The 17,451-nt window shown below is 41.6% G+C and overlaps 1 protein-coding gene across 1 annotated transcript in view; it reads left to right on the top strand.

Moving 5' to 3' along the window:
- Window positions 1-334: 334 nt before the first annotated feature.
- Window positions 335-17,451, top strand: part of LOC130131442 (rho GTPase-activating protein 20-like) — a 72,818-nt gene continuing 55,701 nt past the window's right edge. The window contains exon 1 of the mRNA XM_056301119.1: window positions 335-427. Within this exon, the coding sequence (XP_056157094.1) occupies window positions 335-427 (93 nt within the window). The remainder of the gene's footprint in view (window positions 428-17,451) is intronic.

The following is a 17,451-nucleotide window of genomic DNA, read 5'->3' on the forward strand; positions in this document are numbered from 1 at the left end:
GACGTGCGGGCTGCTGTGCTCCACTCGCGGCTCGCCGTGGGAGACCCGCATCGTCGGTCTCGGACTGTTGGGCTCGCCGTGGGAGACCCGCATCGTCGGTCTCGGACTGTTGGGAGTTTTTAGTTATTCGCGTCCTTTCAGATTTTGCGCGCGGTCAAGCCACAGACGAGCGCCGTGCTTAGACCTTAATCTGCTTTTGCCGGCTGGAAAGTTCGCCACTTATCTGGGGCGAATGCGTAGCGGACGTGGCTTTATTTTCTCCTCCTGCACGCACCGGCAGGGGAGTTGAGGTTCCCGCCGTGCGCCACCGTCACCAGGAGGCTGGATGGAGAAGATGTCGCCACAGCAGAAGCACGACGGCCTCAGCCGGAGCCGCGCGTCGCTCACGGGGGACACGAGGAGCATCGGACCGGCAGAAAGCAAAAGGGTATCAATATCTCCTTCTCTCTGCCTCTCCCTCCCTCTCTCTTTCTTTCTGTCTATCTATCTATCTATCTATCTATCTATCTATCTATCTATCTATCTATCTATCTATCTATCTATCTATCTATCTATCTATCTATCTATCTATCTATCTATCTATCTATCTATCTATCTTTCTATCTACCTATATATCCATCTATCTATCTATCTATCTTTCTATCTATCTATCTATCTATCTATCTATCTATCTATCTATCTATCTATCTATCTATCTATCTATCTATCTATCTATCTATCTATCTATCTATCTATCTATCTATCTATCTATCTATCTATCTATTTATCTATCTCTCTATCTCTCTATCTATCCATGCGCAGTGTGTTGGATGGCTTATCTCCTGCGCCGTGCGTAAAGGGATTTGCAGACGCTAAAACGCCGCTTCAACACCTTTCAGGAATGCAGGCGTGTCAAGTACACCTGCTGGACAGGTGTACTTGACATCCTCCATAAGTACTTGAAGCACTTTCACCTCCTCCACAAGTGAAAACAAAGAATGGTTTTGGATCGTTAAAGGGTTTGGCTGAATCCATGTGAAGGGGGTGTTGGATGTGACACAGCCTGGTCCTCACGTGTTCTCACGGGCATTTTAGAGCTGGTCATTTTTTTATTTTTTTAAATTGATGTGTGCGATTAAATCCTAATAGCGCGAGTAGATAAAGTTCTATACGTGGAGATTTCAGAAGTAATGCAACTCATAGGACCATGATTATGATGATGATGATTTATTTCCAACATGTAAATAAGCAGGATATAACATACAGATAATCCATTGCCAATAATCTTAAATGATCAACAAATCCACACATCAAACTCAGTGAACAGATCTCAATATACATCAGTTTATTTGTTACATGTTACATCATATACATCAGATTATTTGTTACATGTTGCATCATATACATCAGATTATTTGTTACATGTTGCGTCATATACATCAGTTTATTTGTTACATGTTGCGTCATATACATCAGATTATTTGTTACATGTTGCGTCATATACATCAGTTTATTTGTTACATGTTGCGTCATATACATCAGATTATTTGTTACATGTTGCGTCATATACATCAGTTTATTTGTTACATGTTGCGTCATATACATCAGATTATTTGTTACATGTTGCATCATATACATCAGATTATTTGTTACATGTTGCATCATATACATCAGTTTATTTGTTAAGTGTTGCGTCATATACATCAGATTATTTGTTACATGTTGCGTCATATACATCAGATTATTTGTTACATGTTGCATCATATACATCAGATTATTTGTTACATGTTACGTCATATACATCAGATTATCTGTTACATGTTGCATCATATACATCAGATTATTTGTTACATGTTGCGTCATATACATCAGTTTATTTGTTAAGTGTTGCATCATATACATCAGATTATTTGTTACATGTTGCGTCATATACATCAGATTATTTGTTACATGTTGCGTCATATACATCAGATTATTTGTTACATGTTGCGTCATATACATCAGATTATTTGTTACATGTTGCGTCATATACATCAGTTTATTTGTTACATGTTGCATCATATACATCAGTTTATTTGTTAAATGTTGCGTCATATACATCATATTATCTGTTACATGTTGCATCATATACATCAGATTATTTGTTACATGTTGCATCATATACATCAGTTTATTTGTTACATGTTGCGTCATATACATCAGTTTATTTGTTACGTTACGTCATATACATCATATTATCTGTTACATGTTGCATCATATACATCAGATTATTTGTTACATGTTGCATCATATACATCAGATTATTTGTTACGTTACATCATATACATCATATTATCTGTTACATGTTGCATCATATACATCAGATTATTTGTTACATGTTGCATCATATACATCAGTTTATTTGTTAAGTGTTGCATCATATACATCAGATTATTTGTTACATGTTGCATCATATACATCAGTTTATTTGTTACATGTTGCGTCATATACATCAGTTTATTTGTTACGTTACGTCATATACATCAGATTATCTGTTACATGTTGCATCATATACATCAGATTATTTGTTACATGTTGCGTCATATACATCAGTTTATTTGTTACATGTTGCGTCATATACATCATATTATCTGTTACATGTTGCATCATATACATCAGATTGTTACATGTTGCATCATATACATCAGTTTATTTGTTAAGTGTTGCGTCATATACATCAGATTATTTGTTACATGTTGCTTCATATACATCAGTTTATTTGTTGCATGTTACGTCATATACATCAGATTATTTGTTACATGTTACGTCATATACATCAGTTTATTTGTTACATGTTGCGTCATATACATCAGATTATTTGTTACATGTTGCATCATATACATCAGTTTATTTGTTACATGTTGTGTCATATACATCAGTTTATTTGTTACATGTTACGTCATGTACATCAGATTATCTGTTACATGTTGCATCATATACATCAGATTATTTGTTACATGTTGCATCATATACATCAGTTTATTTGTTACATGTTGTGTCATATACATCAGTTTATTTGTTACATGTTGCGTCATATACATCAGATTATTTGTTACATGTTGCATCATATACATCAGATTATCTGTTACATGTTGCATCATATAATAATAATATAATAATGATTATGCATTTTATTTGTGGGCGCCTTTCAAAACACTCAAGGACGCCTTACAGAACACAGTAAAAAAAACAAAAAAAACAAGCAGCACTGTATCAGACAGTGTTAAATCAAAACAAAGCAGGTAGACAATAAAAAGTTAACACAACAGATAAATATAAAATCAACATCTGCACAAAACTCAGTGAAGCGTGGATCAGACTGAATATGCCCGTTTGAAAGGTACGTTTTGAAATGGGATGTGAAGGTTGAAAGAGAGTCAATGTTGTGAATTTCTTGTGGGAGAGAGTTTCATAGGCGGGGGGCAGAACGACTGACCATGGACCATGGGACCAGAACGACTGACCATGGACCATGGGGCCTTCTAGACCATGGGGTCTAGAAGGCTCTAGACCCCATGGTAGTCCAGTGGGCCGATGGTGTAGAGAGTTGGAGAGCAGAAGAGGATCTGGGAGTGCGGGAGGGCATGCGGATATGAAGGAGTTCAGAAAGATATGAAGGAGCTAAGTTATTAAGGGCCTTAAAGGTGAGGAGAAGGAAGTCAATATGGTATATAACAGGAAGCCAATGGAGTTGCTGAAGAACAGGAGTGATATGATCTATGGAAGGAGATCTCGTAATGATACGGGCAGCTGAATTCTGGACCAAATGAAGCTTATGAAGACACTTGAGGGGAAGACCAAAGAGGACATAATTAAAGTAGTCAATACGGGCTGTAACCAGGGTGTGAGTGAGTATTGCTGTGCTTTTAGGTGTAAGTGATGGGCGAAGACGATTAATATTGCATAGGTGGAAGTATGCAGACCGAGTAACATTGTTGATGTGGGCTTCAAAAGATAATGTGCTGTCCAGGATGACACCCAGACTCAACCTGAGGCGATGGGGGAACTATAGAATTGTCAATAGTAAGAGAAAAACTATCAGTTTTGACCAAAGTAGATTTAGTGCCAACTAAAAGGACCTCAGTTTTATCACTATTAAGTTTGAGGTATGAAAACCAGGATTTAATTTCTAGTAAGCAGTCAGAAAGGGAAGTGGTCAGAAGAGTGGAGGTAGGTTTGGTGGATAGGTAAAGCTAGGTGTCATCCGCATAGCAGTGAAATTGAATGCCAAATTTCTGAAAATGTGGCCAAGAGGTAGTAGGTAAATAATAAATAGGAGGGGTCCCAATACAGAGCCCTGGGGAACACCGGTAATAACAGGAAAGGACTGAGATCTCAAATTTTTAAGTTGGACAAACTGAGTGCGGCCAGAGAGATATGATCTAAACCAGTCAAGGGGGGTGCCAGTTATTCCAATGGAAGCTAATCTTTCTAGGAGGATGTTATGTGAGATGGTGTCGAAGGCTGCACTCAGCTCAAGGAGGACAAGTATGGTTAAGAGCCAGAGTAAATTTCCATCAACAGATCATTAGTGATTTTCACCCAGGCTGTCTCCGTACTGTGAATGGAGCGAAAACCAGACTGGAATTGTTCAAACAGATGGTTGTTAGTCAAGTGAGCGTGTACCTGAGATGCGACTGTTCTTTCAAGTGTTTTAGAAAGAAATGGTAAATTTGAGATTGGGCGAAAATTATTCAAATTGTTGGGGTCTGCACCAGGTTTCTTGAGTATTGGAGTTATTGCAGCTGTTTTGAGAGATGAGGGAACAAGACCAGAGGTAATGGAGGAATGTATGATATCGGTTATTAAAGCGATAGAGAAGGAAGACAGGCTTTTACTAAATAAGTAGGAAGGGGGTCTAACTGACTGCTAGATGATTTGGATTTGAGAATAAGACCAGATATTTCTGCAACAGTTGGGAGTTTAATATATATACATCAGATTATCTTTTACGTGTTGCATCACATGCATCAGATTATCTGTTACATGTTGCATCATATACATCAGATTATCTGTTACATGTTGCATCATATACATCAGATTATCTGTTACATGTTGCATCATATACATCAGATTATCTGTTACATGTTGCATCATATACATCAGATTATCCGTTACATGTTGCATCATATACATCAGATTATCTGTTACATGTTGCATCATATACATCAGATTATCCATTACATGTTGCATCATATACATCAGATTATCTGTTACATGTTGCATCATATACATCAGATTATTTGTTACATGTTGGAAAAGCAGTAGGAGGAAGTATACACTTATGTTTTCCTACCCCTTCTCCCCTTCTCCACTACTCTTAAGTTAATTCAGCTACTATACGTTGCCACTGTACTGTATAGTTCACATTCAATGCAAGTTGTGCACAATACACACCCAACCACTGTGAACAATAAGAGAAAAAAATAGAAATAAAAACACACCCTGATGTCACGTAGCAAGAATAAACACATCTCAATGCTGCGTACAACCCACATACCCACCCGGTGTCATAGAAAGAAAAATAGGAATGTTTGGAGATTAGTAAAAGTTAGACAGTTAACACAACTCTTCATCGTCCCTAAATCTCTTGATAATCAGACCTGTGTACTACTTCTTGTACTGTGTAGTGTTTGCATTGTGTTTGAGTTCCATGCTCACACTGTTCCACAGTTTTACCCCACAGATTGAAATGCCCATACTCTTCAAAGTTGCACCAACACATCATTTATTGAAGTTTAATTTTTCTCTCAGATTATATTCCCCTCCTCTATCTGAGAGAATTGTGTATATTACTGGGTAGTAGATGTATATTACTGGGTAGTAGATGTATATTACTGGGTAGTAGATGTATATTACTGGGTAGTAGGTTGTTTCTTGCTGTGAACATCTTTTGTTCTGTGTTAAATTCTACTACATCCCTGAACGTCAAGGCACGTGACTTTAAAAACAGCTTGTTGGAGTGTTCACGATACCCTACATTATTAACTGTCCTTATATCCTACATTATTAACTGTCTTTATATCCTACCTTATTAATTGTCTTTATATCCTACCTTATTAACTGTCCTTATATCCTGCATTATTAACTGTCCTTATATCCTACATTATTAACTGTCCTTATATCCTACATTATTAACTGTCCTTATATCCTACATTATTAACTGTCCTTGTACCCTACATTATTAACTGTCCTTATACCCTACATTATCAACTGTCCTTGTACCCTACATTATTAACTGTCCTTATACCCTACATTATTAACTGTCCTTATATCCTACATTATTAACTGTCCTTATATCCTACATTATTAACTGTCCTTGTACCCTACATTATTAACTGTCCTTGTACCCTACATTATTAACTGTCCTTATACCCTACATTATTAACTGTCCTTATATCCTACATTATTAACTGTCCTTATATCCTACATTATTAACTGTCCTTATATCCTACATGATTAACTGTCCTTGTACCCTACATTATTAACTGTCCTTATATCCTACATTATTAACTGTCCTTATATCCTACATTATTAACTGTCCTTGTACCCTACATTATTAACTGTCCTTGTACCTTACATTATTAACTGTCCTTATATCCTACATTATTAACTGTCCTTATATCCTACATTATTAACTGTCTTTATATCCTACCTTATTAACTGTCTTTATATCCTACCTTATTAACTGTCCTTATATCCTGCATTATTAACTGTCCTTATATCCTACATTATTAACTGTCCTTATATCCTACATTATTAACTGTCCTTGTACCCTACATTATTAACTGTCCTTGTACCCTACATTATTAACTGTCCTTGTACCCTACATTATTAACTGTCCTTATACCCTACATTATTAACTGTCCTTATATCCTACATTATTAACTGTCCTTGTACCCTACATTATTAACTGTCCTTGTACCCTACATTATTAACTGTCCTTGTACCCTACATTATTAACTGTCCTTATACCCTACATTATTAACTGTCCTTATATCCTACATTATTAACTGTCCTTATATCCTACATTATTAACTGTCCTTGTACCCTACATTATTAACTGTCCTTATATCCTACATTATTAACTGTCCTTGTACCCTACATTATTAACTGTCCTTGTACCGTACATTATTAACTGTCCTTATATCCTACATTATTAACTGTCCTTATATCCTACATTATTAACTGTCTTTATATCCTACCTTATTAACTGTCTTTATATCCTACCTTATTAACTGTCCTTATATCCTGCATTATTAACTGTCCTTATATCCTACATTATTAACTGTCCTTATATCCTACATTATTAACTGTCCTTATATCCTACATTATTAACTGTCCTTGTACCCTACATTATTAACTGTCCTTATATCCTACATTATTAACTGTCCTTATATCCTACATTATTAACTGTCCTTGTACCCTACATTATTAACTGTCCTTATATCCTACATTATTAACTGTCCTTATATCCTACATTATTAACTGTCCTTATATCCTACATTATTAACTGTCCTTGTACCCTACATTATTAACTGTCCTTGTACCCTACATTATTAACTGTCCTTATATCCTACATTATTAACTGTCCTTGTACCCTACATTATTAACTGTCCTTATACCCTACATTATTAACTGTCCTTATATCCTCCATTATTAACTGTCCTTGTACCCTACACTATTAACTGTCCTTATACCCTACATTATTAACTGTCCTTATAGCCTACATTATTAACTGTCCTTATATCCTACATTATTAGCTGTCCTTATATCCTACATTATTAACTGTCCTTGTATCCTACATCATTAACTGTCCTTATACCCTACATTATTAACTGTCTTTATATCCTACGTTAATAACCGACCCCTGGGGTACATCACAAGTAATATCTCTACATGATGATTTATGTTCACCTGTCATTACAAACTGCTGCCTGTTATTTGAATAACTTCTTAGCCAACACTGCACCACCCCTCTGATACCACACCTTCACCACCCCTCTGATACCACACCTTCACCACCCCTCTGCTACCACACCTTCACCACCCCTCTGATACCACACGTTCACCACCCCTCTGATACCACACCTTCACCACCCCTCTGATACCACACCTTCACCACTCCTCTGATACCACACCTTCACCACCTCTCTGATACCACACCTTCACCACCCCTCTGATACCACACCTTCCCAATTTGTCTATTAATCTGTTGTGGTCAGTAGTGTCCAAAGCATGTGTTAGATCTATAAATATTCCCACAGTAAACTTGTTTTGGTCTATGCAATTAATTATTTCTTCAACTAATGCAATGAGCACCAGAGATGTGGGTGTGCCTGGTCGATACCCGTACTGTCTATCGGTCAGCACATTGTGCTGCTCAGTGAATTTGTTTAGTCCAGCAGCAACTAGTTTTCCCAGTGTTATGGAGAATTGTGACAGCAATGTAATTGGTCTGTAGTTAGTAAATAGGTGTCTATCTGCGGTTTTATATAGGGGTATAGCTTTTATATAGGGGTAAAACTTTTATATACAGGTATAACTTTTATATAGGGGTATAGCTTTTATATAGGGGTAAAACTTTAATATAGGGGTATAACTTTTATATAGAGGTATAACTTTTATATAGGGGTAAAACTTTTATATAGGGGTAAAACTTTAATATAGGGTATAACTTTTATATACGGGTATAACTTTGATATAGAGGTATAACTTTTATGTAGGGGTAAAACTTTTATATAGGGGTATAACTCTTATATAGAGGTATAGCTTTTATTTAGGGGTATAACTTTTATATAGAGGTATAACTTTTATATAGGGGTAAAACTTTAATATAGGGTATAACTTTTATATACAGGTATAACTTTTATATAGAGGTATAACTTTTATGTAGGGGTAAAACTTTTATATAGGGGTATAACTCTTATATAGAGGTATAGCTTTTATTTAGGGGTATAACTTTTATATAGAGGTATAACATTTATATAGGGGTAAAACTTTTATATAGGGGTAAAACTTTTATATAAGGGTAAAACTTTTATATAGGGGTAAAACTTTTATATAGGGTATAAATTTTATATAGGGGTATAACTCTTATATAAGGGTAAACTTTTATATAGGGTAGAACTTTCATATAGGGGTATAACTTTTATATAGGGTATAACTTTTATATAGGGGTAAAACTTGTATATAGGGGTAAAACTTGTATATAGGGTATAACTTTTATATACAGGTATAACTTTTATATAGGTTATAACTTTTATACAGGGTTATAACTTTTATATAGGGGAAAAACTTTTATATAGAGGTATAACTTTTATGTAGGGGTAAAACTTTTATATAGAGGTATAACTTTTATATAGGGGTAAAACTTTTATATAGGGGTAAAACTTTTATATAAGGGTAAAACTTTTATATAGGGGTAAAAATTTTATATAGGGTATAAATTTTATATAGGTGTATAACTCTTATATAGGGGTAAACTTTTATATAGGGTAGAACTTTTATATAGGGGTATAACTCTTATACAGGGGTATAACCTTTATATAGGGGTATAACCTTTATATAGGGGTACAACCTTTATATAGGGGTATAATTTTTATATAGGGGTATAACCTTTATATAGGGGTATAACTTTTATACAGGGTATAACTTTCACTATTGTCATGTTGGAACTTTACCAGACTGAAAGGACACGTCAGACATGCGGGACAGTGGTTTAGCAACACATGTGTTTCCTTTCCTTTCTTTTTTTGTGGATTTTTACACCTTTTTCTCCCCAGTTGTACCCGTCCAATTACCCCACTCCCGGTATGTCTCCCGGTCGCTGCTCCACCCCCTCTGCTGATCCGGGGAGGGCTGCAGACTACCACGTCTCCTCCCATACATGTGGAGTTGCCAGCCGCTTCTTTTCACCTGACAGTGAGGAGTTTCACCAGGGAGACGTAGCGCGTGGGAGGATCATGGTATTCCTACCCAGTCCCCCCCTCCCTGGACAGGCGTCCCGACCGACCAGAGGAGGCGCTAGTGCACAGGAGACATACCCACATACGGATCCCACCCGCAGATACGGCCAATTGTGTCGGTAGGGACGCCCGACCAAGCCGGGGGTAACTCGGGGATTCGAACCTGCGATCCCCGTGTTGGTAGGCAACAGAATAGACCGCCACGCCCCCCGGACGCCCCAGAGCTTATTTTTCATGTCAAGCGTTACTTGATACACACAGTGTGTGTTGGTTTAAAGCGGTTGTGATCTTTGCCTCCTTGCTTCAACAACAACACTTCATCTGGTTGAACTTGTCTGTAGCTGAAGATCTAATTTGTCAGTTGTACATCATTACCAAGTTCATTCATCCTGTCATTTCTGGTTTTTGGATTCTTTGAGAGTCTTTTAAGTTTTGGCGGGAAAAAATCTCCAGAAATGAATGACGCGAAGTTTGGAGGCTATTAAATACGGTACACTAGATCTTATGAACTTCCTCGTCTAGTGAAGTGAATGCTTGGGTACGAAGTCTCCATAGAAAGGGGGGCGCTATGACCTGTGCTATGGCCAGATCTCAACAACTAATAGTTCATCATATGGTCACTTCCTTAGTGCGCATGCGCCATGATAGTTTACGTCTTCATTCACATATGAAAACAGAAGGTGCGGAGTCTCTCAGGCTGCGGTTGAGCGTTGGAACCATGTGCAATATAAGAGAGGCCTCCGAGGCCTACAGCCATGACAGGCCTACCTAAATCCTCTAATTACACCATCTTTTTCATGTGCATCAAACTGTGGCGCACGTGCTTCCTTCACGCGTAAGGCCTCGGTTTCCCCCCTGCAGAGTCCGGCTGCACGGCGTGAAGAAGGCCTACGCACGCCTATCACGTCTCACAACCAGCTCACACGTCTTCACGGCAGCACCGTCTGTTTTCTGCAGCCGCCTCCCGTTCCCTCTGCTTCAACCTGCAGCGGCGGGACATCTTTACTCCAGAGGTTCACCCTACGTCATTCAAATGGACTTATTTCTGTTGAGTCTGTTGACCTCGGAGCACCGAGGAGCAGGGGCGGATCTACAGGGTGGCAAGGGGTGGCAGCTGCCACCTCTGGGACACAGTCTTGCCACCCCATTTATAAATCAGATAATATGTTTTTAAAGTATATTTTATGTACATGCATGGTGAAGGTCAATGAGACCCCCGCACCAAACTCGTCTCAAACAGAAGTCGCCGATTTAGAATCCCCCTCCCCCTCACAGGCGCGGATCTACAGGGTGGCAAGGGGTGGCAGCTGCCACCTCTGGGACACAGTCTTGCCACCCCTTTGCCACCCCAGGAAAAAATCTCTAGATCCACTACTGCCGAGGAGTATAGCAAATATATATACATATATATACATATATACATACACACACACACACACACATATATATATATATATATATATATATATATATATATATATATATATATATGTGTGTGTGTGTGTGTGTGTGTGTGTGTGTGTATAACTTTGTTAAAAGAAACACCGAACAGTAGGGGACGTGCTCAACAAACAAGGAGCAGAATAACCCATGCAGTGAGTCCAGTAAATAGTTTACGAGACGGTACAAGCCTGTTTCCTGCCATAAGCATGATCAGCATCAGTAAAGCGACTCGGGACAGAACGCACCATTTGCTGCCGCGTCATGCACATCACGTGTGCAACATCCAATGGGGAAGGAAGAGGTGCGACATTCAAAATTTCAAAAACACGTGATCGCTAACGGTCCAAATTTTTTGGGGGGGGGTAGTATTTGTCTATTGTCATGATTTATTTATAATTACAAAATAGGTCCTTTTATCTATGTCTGCAACTGCTGGCCAATTCATTCCTGTTATTCAATGTGGACATGTCTGGTTTGCAAATGATAAAATATTTTTCAGTTATATATACTATGTACGTATGTATATGTATGTAGTTATATATGTATATAATAATAATAATAGTAATAATAATAAATTAAACTTATGTAGCGCTTTTCTAACACTCAAAGTGGCTTTACAATAAACGGGATGAAACAAGACAACAGATAAACACAACACAGACATACAGGGTTGGATGGGAAGGGGGAGGGAGAAGACATGCAGGGGTGGATGGGAAGGGGGAGGGAGAAGACATACAGGGGTGGATGGGAAGGGGGAGGGAGAAGACATACAGGGGTGGATGGGGAGGGGGAGGGAGAAGACATACAGGGGTGGATGGGAAGGGGGAGGGAGAAGACATGCAGGGGTGGATGGGGAGGGGGAGGGAGAAGACATACAGGGGTGGATGGGAAGGGGGAGGGAGAAGACATGCAGGGGTGGATGGGAAGGGGGAGGGAGAAGACATACAGGGGTGGATGGGAAGGGGGAGGGAGAAGACATACAGGGGTGGATGGGAAGGGGGGGGAGAAGACATGCAGGGGTGGATGGGAAGGGGGGGAGAAGACATACAGGGGTGGATGGGAAGGGGGGGGAGAAGACATACAGGGGTGGATGGGAAGGGGGGGGGGAGAAGACATGCAGGGGTGGATGGGAAGGGGGGGAGAAGACATACAGGGGTGGATGGGAAGGGGGAGGGAGAAGACATGCAGGGGTGGATGGGAAGGGGGGAGAAGACATACAGGGTTGGATGGGAGGGGGGAGCGAGAAGACATACAGGGTTGGATGGGAAGGGGGAGGGAGAAGACATGCAGGGGTGGATGGGAAGGGGGAGGGAGAAGACATGCAGGGGTGGATGGGAAGGGGGGCTACGAGAGGGAGAAGCGGCAGCCACACACGACGCCAGCAGTACTCTCCCACTTGGCCAGATACAAAAGGGCAAGAAAAACAAACATCAAAACAAAAATCACAGATGAGGTCTGAATGTGGGCAGCCCGCAGCAGTGTCCGGTGCGCTTGGGGAGGGAGTTGGGGAGGGAGTTGGGGAGGGAGTTGAGGGAGGGAGTTGGGGAGGGAGTTGGGGAGGGAGTTGAGGGAGGGAGTTGGGGAGGGAGTTGAGGGAGGGGGCAGGTCGAGCGCTCAGTCCCCAGCCTGCCCCAGACCAGGGATGGACGAGAGAACGGGGGGGGGGGGCGGGCACGAGAAGGCAATGGAGAAAAGGTGTGTCTTGAGACGGGATTGGAAGAGTGGGAGGGATTTCGAGTCTCTAATGATTTGGGGGAGTGAGTTACAGAGCCTGGGAGCTGCTCTGGAGAAGGCTTGGTCACCAAAGCTGCGGAGGTTGGACCTGGGGGTAGAGAGAAGGGAGGCTGAGGTGGATCTGAGGGACTGAGAGGGTTGGTAGGGGGAGAGGAGGTCGGCGAGGTATGGGGGAGCCAGTTCGTGAAGGGCTTTATAAGTAAGAACCAGGAGTTTGTAATTGATCCGGTGGGAGATGGGTAACCAGTTGAGGTCTTTCAGGACTGGGGTGATGTGGTGCCAGGATTTGGTGAAAGTTAAAAGTCGGACAGATGCGTTCTGGACCAGTTGGAGTCTCTTGATAGAGCTAGCACTGATGCCATAGAAGAGTGAGTTGCAGTAATCAAGGCGGGAGGGGATGAAGACATGGATCAGTATCTCAGCAGCAGGACGTGTGAGATCTTATTTTCGCAATGTTGCGAACGTGGTAGAAGGAGGATTTGACCATTTGGCAGATATGTGGCTCAAGAGAGAGGGTGGGATAAAGGATCACACCAAGCTTGCGTGCCTGGGAGGAAGGGGAGAGAGTAGTGCCATCCATGGTGACTGCGAGGTTGTTGATTTGGCTGACAGTGGACTTGGAGCCAATGAAGAGGAGTTCAGTGTTGAGTTTTGGGAGGTTTTGCTGCATCCAGACTTTAACTGCAGACGGACAGGAGTCGATGTGAGAGAGGGGTGGATTGTGAGGGGATTTGGTGCTGAGGTATATCTGGGCATCATCAGCATAACAGTGGAAGCCCAGGTTGAAATGGTGGAGAATCTGACCAAGAGGGAGGATGTAGATGATAAAAAGGAGTGGGGCGAGTACAGAACCTTGGGGAACACCTTGTGTGACTGTGGATGGAACAGAGGAGTGGTTGTGAAGTGAGATGAAGTGTGACCTGTTGGAGAGGTAGGACTGGAGCCAGCTCAGTACGGTGCCTTCGGTACCGACATCTTTAAATCGGTTGAGCAGGATGTTGTGGCTCACAGTATCGAAGGCACTCAGGTCGAGGAGGATGAGGATGTTAAGGGCTCCAGTATCAGTAGAGGTGAGGAGGTCATTGTGTTATATATATCCGTCCATTTTCCGAACTGCTTATCCTGCTCTCAGGGTCGTGGGGATGCTGGAGCCTATCCCAGCGGTCATTTGGCGGCAGGCGGGGAGACACCCTGGACAGGCCGCAGACTATCACACAGGGCCGACATACACACACAAACACACACATTCCAGACCGGTCGCCTCCTCTTTACGTGTGTATGGACACGCTTCTGCAAGTCACTTATACGTGTTCATTGACACGTATCTCACAGATGCCGCTAGGGGCGCCCTGTAGCCTAATAGGTCTGTCATGACCAGACCAGTATCCGATGCTGCCTAGCTACCTTCTCCCCTGTCACCACCTTGCAGTCTCCAATCCCTTTCAGATCGCGCCTCCTACATAAGATATAGTCCACCTGTGTGCATTTTCCTCCACTCTTGACTTGTACGTCACCCTGTGTTCCTCCCTCTTCTTGAAATATGTATTCACCACAGCCATTTCCATCCTTTTCACAAAATCCACCACCATCTGTCCTTCCACATTTCTCTCCTTGACACCATACCTACCCATCACCTCCTCATCACCTCTGTTCCCTTCACCAACATGCCCATTGAAGTCCGCTCCAATCACCACTCTCCTCCTTGGGTACCCTCTCCACCACTTCATCCAACTCACTCCAGTATTCTTCTCTCTCTTCCATCTCACAGCCAACTTGCGGGCCCGCGGGGCATAGGCGCTGATAACCTCCACCATCACCCCTTCCATTTCCAGCTTCTTTCTTACTTATGGAAATCTGATTTATGATCCACATATTTGATTTGGCAAAGTGTGTGTGTGTGTGTGTGCGTGTGTGTGTTTGTGTGTTAATTTGATTCCTGGATTAATAAATATTCCTAATAGAATCAAAATTCTTTCTTAGCTTTAACAATGACCAAGACGTCCTTTCCTCTGTGCGAATTCCTCTGCGAATTCCTTGACAATGTTTGTTAAATCCATTCTTGGTTTTGCCAGATAGTCCCTGCCAGTCATTTATCTCTACAGCCCACAGCTACAGTCCACAGCTGGTGGGTGCGACGGACACCACCTATCCACGGCTCACAATCAGCGGCTGGTGCAAAAAAAAAATTGGGGGGGGGGGCGCAGTTTACCTTGGTGCAGCACACCTGACCGCTGCTTTAGTGTCCACACAGTCACAGAGTTATTAATAAGGACCATGTAGCCTATAGATTTGATCAGGGGTCGTAGACGGTGGATGATTGACAGTCGAGACGAGGCGTGGTGGTGGGTGTGAACATGATTGATAGCCACGAGAATCGTCCAATCAAATTAGATCAAAAACATTAAAACAATACCAATTCACTGCCAATAAAAGTGGGCGTGTCTGGGGCGGCACAGAACTGCGCCCCCTGGAAAATCTGAAGAAACCAATCAGACAGCAGCCTCAGGTCACCTGCTCGCCACAAGTTTGAGGCATCGTAAGGTATGGTTTGGCCGGCGCCCCTCACCCAGGAAGTATATGTATTCAGGCAGGACGTCTATGTATTCAGACAGGAAGTATATGTATTCAGACAGGAAGTCTATGTATTCAGACAGGAAGTATATGTATTCAGACAGGAAGTCTATGTATTCAGACAGGAAGTATATGTATTCAGACAGGAAGTATATGTATTCAGACAGGAAGTCTGTATTCAGACAGGAAGTATATGTATTCAGACAGAAATCAACCAAACACCATGTGGAACTAATAGTTAATGCTGCTGACAGGCGCTCACAGACTAACAACACTTTTATTTCATCATTATTTGCATTATACAACTAAATTATATTTAACATGTTTAGTAGATTGTCATCTCTTGATATTTGAAGGGGCGGCGCCCCAGCGCCCTCTACTGGCCAGCCGCCACTGGACACGACACACAGTCCATCGTTGGAGAATAGCATCGCCATTTACGCGGGACCTTACAACCAGACTTGGGTCGTTTGCAGTAATATTCACCTGAGAAGCACCTGCCGTTTTCATCCCTGGAAAAGGGTCCCTCAGGTTTGCATGTACTCAAATCTGGACCTCTTCACCGTGGGATCTGTTAAATCCACCAGGACATTAGCTCTGTCTGAGGGATGCTGTTCATCGTGTGGTTTTGTTCCCTGCTCTTGGTGACCATCATCAGGCTCAGCCTCCATGGCTACCTGCTGATCAGGAGGGCTGCAGCTAGTAGCGTTAGCCTCCATGTTGCTAACAACAGATGCACCTGGGTTTACCTTCATCTGCACTGGCACCCCCCCCCCCCATAAACACACACACACACACACACATTTGTAATCGCTTTCACAGCCGTAAATATTGAAGATATTTTTGGTAGTTTTGCTTGATTTTCCCCCCCGTTTCTCATTTGGCCGTTTTTGCGCTTCACTGGAGTATTTCCTTATTTTGAATTGCTGCTGCAGAATTGCATTTCCATGGCCAGTGTTTCACCTGATGTCCACACGAGGTTAGAGCTCAGATCACTGGGGCGACTGTGATTGGATGACGCAGGCTGCCATCTTTTTAAAATGTATTCATTTTTTGGGGGGGGGGGTTCCCAATGTTGCATAATATTAGTTATAGATGTTACTATAATATTAGTTACAGATTAGTTGTAGATGACCCGTCCAACAGTAGCATCTCCACAGCCTCGTCACGTTTCTGTCCTTTTTCTTGTTTGAGTAGGAACATGTTTGCCGCTGCACCAGTGGTCCTCCTACCCATCATGTGTGTACATCCATGCTCCTACCCATGAGCCTACCCATGATCCTACCCTACCCATCATGTATTATACATCCATGATCCTACCCATGATCGCACCCTACCCATCCTGTATTATACTTCCGTGATCCTACTCATCATGTATTATACATCCATGATCCTACCCATGATCCTACCCATGATCCTACTCTACCCATCATGTATTATACATCCATGATCCTACCCATGATCGCACCCTACCCATCCTGTATTATACTTCCGTGATCCTACTCATCATGTATTATACATCCATGATCCTACCCATGATCCCACCCATGATCCCACCCTACCCATCCTGTATTATACTTCCGTGATCCTACCCATCATGTATTATACAGCCATGATCCTACCCATGATCCTACCTTACCCATCATGTATTATACATCCATGATCCCACCCATGATCCCACCCTACCCATCCTGTATTATACTTCCGTGATCCTACC

Source organism: Lampris incognitus, chromosome 21 (genome assembly GCF_029633865.1).
Source record: "Lampris incognitus isolate fLamInc1 chromosome 21, fLamInc1.hap2, whole genome shotgun sequence".
Classification (NCBI taxonomy): domain Eukaryota; kingdom Metazoa; phylum Chordata; class Actinopteri; order Lampriformes; family Lampridae; genus Lampris; species Lampris incognitus.